Raw genomic sequence first — 6,000 nt, forward strand, 5'->3', positions numbered from 1 at the left:
TGCCTCTCTTCTGGCAACGAGCCCAGCAAACCGGGCAGCCGCTGGGGAGGGGGAGGGGGCGGGGGGGGCGTTTGGAGAAGCAGCTGGAGAAGCCGCTTCTGCGGGGCGGCCCTGGAGAAAAAGGGGCGACTCCTTGCCTTTTCCCTTCCCCCGATTTTCAGCGGGACTAACGCGTCGAGCCCGCGCGCCTCTCTTTGGGGAGCCCCATGCCTGCAGCGCGATCCCGCCTATGCGTAGGGCGCCGCTGCTACGGCCGCCTCGGAGCTTTTTTGGCCTCTGCGTGTCGAGGAGCTTCTCGTGCGGACAGCGAAACCCGCGTCAAATCGGATCCGGATTGGGCGCCCGAGGGATGCTCGCCTGGACCAGCGCCGGGAGACGCTGAAGTCGGTCGAGCGCGGCTTCCGAGCGCCCTTCTCCAAGGGACCCGCGGAGACGGCGCGCTGACGGCGACGGTGGGACACATCGGGGCGAGGCTCCCGGGGAGAGAGGCGCCCCCGAGGAACGCTGGGGCGATCCTGGCAAGGGGGTGCGTTCGCCTGCGGTCCCCGCTCATCCTCCGGGCTCCGTGAACCCCCCCCCCCCCCGGGGGGACGGCTGTGGGTCGCGTCCCTGCCCCGGCGGCGCATCGTGCCCCTGGGGACGCCCATCCTGAGCGCCCGGGCAGTGGGGGTGGGAAGCGCCTTCTGCCGGCCCCGAGGGTTAGGAGCCTCCCGGTCTCGGCTGCCGTCTTCCCATCGGAGGGGCCCGGCGGGGCATCCCGGGGCCAGGCGAGGCGCTCCGGCGCGACTTACCTGCTAGGAGGAGGCAGGATCCCAGCAGGCCGCCCAGCACAGCTCCCGGGAGCCCACAGCCGAACATGCCGCCCCGACGGAGCACGCAGAAAGCCGCCGCTCCGCGAGGCCCCCTCCGCCCGGAGAAGCTCGGCCGCGAACCCTCGAAGCCGCCGCCGCCGCTGCCGCCCGTCCGTCCCGCGGGCCGTCTCCTCCTCTCCGGCAGGCAGGCAGGCAGCGCGGGAGCCGCAGGCAGGCAGTATCCGCAGGGCAGCGCGCTCGCCGGGCTCGGCCTCTTTATAACCTCCCCAGCCGCAGCCGCCTTTCCCCAAGCACGCCTCTGGCCCCACGTCACTTCGCGCCCCCCCCCCCCCCCGGCCCGCCCGCCCCCGGGTGAGAAAGGCACCTCCGACCCGCTTCCTGCTCCAAGACGCTCGCAGGTTGCGGAGAAAGGAAACCAGCCGACATCCGAGGGACGAGCCGGTCCCTACGAGGAGAGGATGCCCTCTTCCTGCACCGCAGCTCCCAGCCTCGGACCCCCCCCCCTTCTAAGCACCCTACTGGGGAATGGCCCTTTGGGATCAATGGGACGTCTTCCAGGGGGTTAAGCAGGGAGGGGGAAAGCATGCAATCCTCGCTGGTGAAAGAACGGCTCCTGATTTGTGTAGATGTATACAGAAAAGCCATTCCTACTTTGGCAGGTTGGGTCGTAACGCCTTGCTTGGAAGTAATTCAAGCAAGTTAGGCCTCACTTAGAGTACTGTGTTCAGTTTTGGGCACCCCAGTTGAAGAGGGATGCAGACAAACTGGAGCGTGTCCAGAGGAGGGCAACAAAGATGGTGAAGGGTTTGGAGACCAAGATGTATGAAGAAAGGTTGGGGGAGCTTGGTCTGTTTAGCCTGGAAAGGAGATTACTGAGAGGGAATTTGATATTCAAGTATTAAATATTCAAGTATTAAAAGGGTGCCATATGGAGGATGGAGCAGAATTGTCCTCTCTTGCCCTGGAGGGACAGACCAGAAGCAATGGGATGAAATTAATTCAAAAGAAATTCTGTCTAAACATCTGGAAAAAGTTCCTGAAAGTTAGAGTGGCTTCTCAGTGGAACAGGCTTCCTCAGGAGGTGGTGGGTTCTCCATCTTTGGAAATTTTTAAACAGAGACTGGATAGCCATCTGACAGAGGCTGATTCTGTGAAGGCTCAAGAGGGTAGCAGGTTACAGTGGATGAGCGAGAGGGTTGTGAGTGTCCTGCATAGTGCAGGAGGTTGGACTAGATAACCTTGGGACCAACACAGGGCTACTAGTTCCTTGGAAGCAAGAACTTTATCTCCAGCGGGGATAATCATGGCTTTACTCAACTGGCACATAAAGTTATTATTTCATTTGGGTTAGAAAGTGGTTGTGAGTTGGAAGAGACCAGAGGTCTCTTTCAGACATTATGAACCAACACAAAAAAAAGATAAGACTGTAACATGTATACATTTCCAGCTGGGCTTAGATGCATTTCCCAGAGCTTCTCTACCTGGAATTCAGTTCGTGGGCAGGGGTGGGTGGGTTGTCTCCCTGCTTCCCCACAGCATTATGGTTTCCCCAGCTTTTCTCTGGTCTTTCTCACTCTTCCTTTACACTGCACTTTTGGGAAAGATTGCAGCAAAACTGAGATGGCTACTGTATGGGTGGAAATTTTGGATTTTATGGCCCCATGGCAGCCATTTCCTCCCCCACCACCCTGGAGGGCTTTTTGTTTTTCTAAAACTAGCACTAGAATATTGTTTATTGATATATAATTGTAATAATAGGTGTATCAGTTTCTCTTGATTCTCACCTTTAAATAAAAAGCGGAGATACAAGGAAAAAGGTGTATCTTTGTTAGCTAGTGGCCTAGAACTCTTCTTTAAAATGTGAATACTGGGAATGTAAAGAGAACATGCTACACTTCTAGCAGTACAGTAATAGAACAATATTCTTGCCCTGATATATATTTTTTTTAATTGGAAAATCCCCAGGGGCCCAGAGAATGCAGGGTGGCCACTTCCAGGGGATTAGGGCAGGAAAACTGTGGGAACACCTGTCGTCTGGAAGACCCCTCGCTGCTGTGCTTTATCTACAATCATTCCAGCAATGGTGAAACCATGACATCTCATCACTGTATGGAAGGCACCCAGTTATTCATAGGCACAGTGGCAAACCACATTCGCCTACATGTATTAAACCTACAAAAGAAAATCCATGTTCTTAGATACGATTCTTGTACATTGTACATTGGATGGATATACAGAAAATCCATTGTGAATTTACAGATCCATAGATTACTGTACAAAAAACCCTGGATCCTCTTCATCATGAAACATCACTAAAATGTGATCTGAAGAGAAACCAGAGTACAGTGCAAATCACGGACTGAAGTCACAGGACTACTTGGATCCTTGCCATTTTAAAATCAGTGGTCAAATCATACATCACATTCACATTCAGAATTGAAGTGCAGAATTGAACCTGGCTCACCAGATTAGAAGTCCACTCCATGCTCCTAACCACTACACCAAGCTGGCTCTTTCATAGACAATGTAATGTTCTATTTCTCATTTTACGGTTTCACGTTTACCTTGATTTATACTTCTGACATTCCATGTTCCTGTTCTCTCTGTAAACAGCTTTGGACTTTCCTCTTGCATCCATTCACAACAGCTGAATGTCCTTTTGGCTTTAAACCACTTCTGACATTAAGAGTAGTGTTACTCATATTTGATGAGTGCCCTCGGATATTTGGGTCCTGTCTTCCAGCAGTGTCTCTTCTTTTGCTTTGGATAGCCTCATCATAGGAGTTTTGAAGTAAGAGATAATCAGAAGTGGTTAGTTGACATTTTCAGGTTAGCTGACATTTCACTATAGATCCTGAGTGGGCTGGATCAGGACATTTTCGGCCAGGAAATAACAAAGAGTTTACTCTGGAAATGACAGACACCAAGGCATGGAGTTGCTCAAGTAGGGAGAAGAAAAATCAGGGATTATGATGCAATGAACAGATTTCCTAGATAGTCTATCAGTATAGCCACCATTCAAGATTATGCCACAACAAGAATTGCTGAAGAGGAAGAAGCTGATGTGTGCAAGTGACCAGGAAGGAATGGATCACACACCCCAACAAAATCATCATAGCTGATTGGAACCCAAAAGAACGAAACAAAATAGAATCAAATATTGTCAGAACATTTGGGCTAGGCACACAAAATTAAGCAGAACAGTGACTCAGAATTCTGTGAAGACAACCTCACAGTTCATTGCAAACACATATTTGAGGCAACCAAACAAATGATTGTATCTGTGGACATGCAGAAATCAAATCATTCACACAATTGGAAGTAGAAGATGGAGACGGGAGGGACTGTGGCTCAGTGACAGAGCATCTGCTTAGTATGCAGAAAGTCCCTGGTTCAATCCCCAACAGCTGCAGTTGAAAAGATCAGGTAGTAGGTGATGTGAAGGACCTCTGGCTGAAGCCCTAGAGAGCTACTGCCAGCCTGAGTAGACAATACTGACAATGATGGACTGGTAGTCTGATTCAAAATAAAGCAACGTCTATTTTCTCTGCTAAAATAACACCAGGAACTGATTGTGTTACAGACCATGAATGGTTAACACAGGATAAAGCTGAAGAAAAACACCAAAGCATTTGTAGTACCAAAAAGATTGGAGAGTACCAAATATTATACCATTTTTTTAAAGGGGCTCAAGAGAAAATCAGGAAATTACAGGAAAATTAATTGAAACTGTAATCAAAGGCAGAATTGTTAGGCTCACAGAGAAACCAAGTTTGCTGAAGAAAAACCAGCAGGGCTTCTGTAAATACTAGTTCTGCCCCACCAATCTTTTGGAGTTCTTTGAGAAAGTGAATAAGCATGTAGAAAATAGTGACATTATATATTTGGACTTGCCAAAGGCTTCTGACAAGGTACCTCACCAAAGACTCCTGAGTAAATTTATCAGTCAATGGGGTAAGAGGATGAGGTCTCTTATGGATTTATTGTTGTTGTTATGTGCGAAGTCGTGTCCGACCCATCGCGACCCCATGGACAATGATCCTCCAGGCCTTCCTGTCCTCTACCATTCCCCAGAGTCCATTTAAGTTTGCACCTACTGCTTCAGTGACTCCATCCAGCCACCTCATTCTCTGTCGTCCCCTTCTTCTTTTGCCCTCGATCGCTCCCAGCATTAGGCTCTTCTCCAGGGAGTCCTTCCTTCTCATGAGGTGGCCAAAGTATTTGAGTTTCATCTTCAGGATCTGGCCTTCTAAAGAGCAGTCAGGGCTGATCTCCTCTAGGACTGACCGGTTTGTTCGCCTTGCAGTCCAAGGGACTCGCAAGAGTCTTCTCCAGCACCAGAGTTCAAAAGCCTCAATTCTTTGACGCTCGCCCTTCCTTATGGTCCAACTTTCGCAGCCATACATTGCAACTGGGAAGACCATAGCCTTGACTAAATGCACTTTTGTTGGCAGGGTGATGTCTCTGCTTTTTAGGATGCTGTCTAGATTTGCCATAGCTTTCCTCCCCAGGAGCAAGCGTCTTTTAATTTCTTTGCTTCAGTCCCCATCTGCAGTGATCTTGGAGCCGAGGAAAATAAAATCTGTCACTATCTCCATTTCTTCCCCATCTATTTGCCAGGAATTGAGAGGGCCGGATGCCATGATCTTTGTTTTCTTGATGTTGAGTTTCAAGCCAACTTTTGCACTCTCCTCCTTCACCCGCATCAACAGGCTCTTTAGTTCCTCTTCACTTTCTGCCATTAGAGTGGTATCATCTGCATATCTGAGGTTGTTGATATTTCTCCCTGCAATCTTGATCCCAATTTGTGACTCCTCTAATCCCGCATTTCTCATGATGTGCTCTGCATACAAGTTAAATAGGCAAGGCGACAGTATACAGCCTTGCCAAACTCCTTTCTCAATTTTGAACCAGTCAGTGATTCCATGTTCAGTTCTCACTGTTGCTTCTTGACCTGCATATACATTTCTCAAGAGACAAATAAGATGCTCTGGTATTCCCATCTCTTTAAGAACTTGCCACAATTTGTTGTGCTCCACACAATCAAAGGCTTTAGCATAGTCAATGAAGCAGAAGTAGACGTTCTTCTGGTACTCCCTAGCTTTCTCCATGATCCAGCGTATGTTGGCAATTTGATCTCTAGTTCCTCTGCCTCTTCGAAATCCTGCCTGTACTTCTGGAAGTTCTC

At 49.5% G+C, this 6,000-nt stretch overlaps 1 protein-coding gene across 1 annotated transcript in view; it reads right to left on the reverse strand.

Moving 5' to 3' along the window:
- The window catches only part of FLT1 (fms related receptor tyrosine kinase 1), a 143,486-nt gene extending 142,416 nt beyond the window's left edge, over positions 1 to 1,070 (reverse strand). Inside the window, exon 1 of the mRNA XM_077341786.1 lies at positions 792 to 1,070. Coding sequence (XP_077197901.1) covers positions 792 to 858 — 67 coding nt within the window. The 5' untranslated portion in view covers positions 859 to 1,070. The remainder of the gene's footprint in view (positions 1 to 791) is intronic.
- Between the last annotated feature and the right edge of the window lie 4,930 nt (positions 1,071 to 6,000).

The sequence above is a fragment of the Paroedura picta genome, chromosome 6 (assembly GCF_049243985.1).
Source record: "Paroedura picta isolate Pp20150507F chromosome 6, Ppicta_v3.0, whole genome shotgun sequence".
NCBI lineage: Eukaryota > Metazoa > Chordata > Lepidosauria > Squamata > Gekkonidae > Paroedura > Paroedura picta.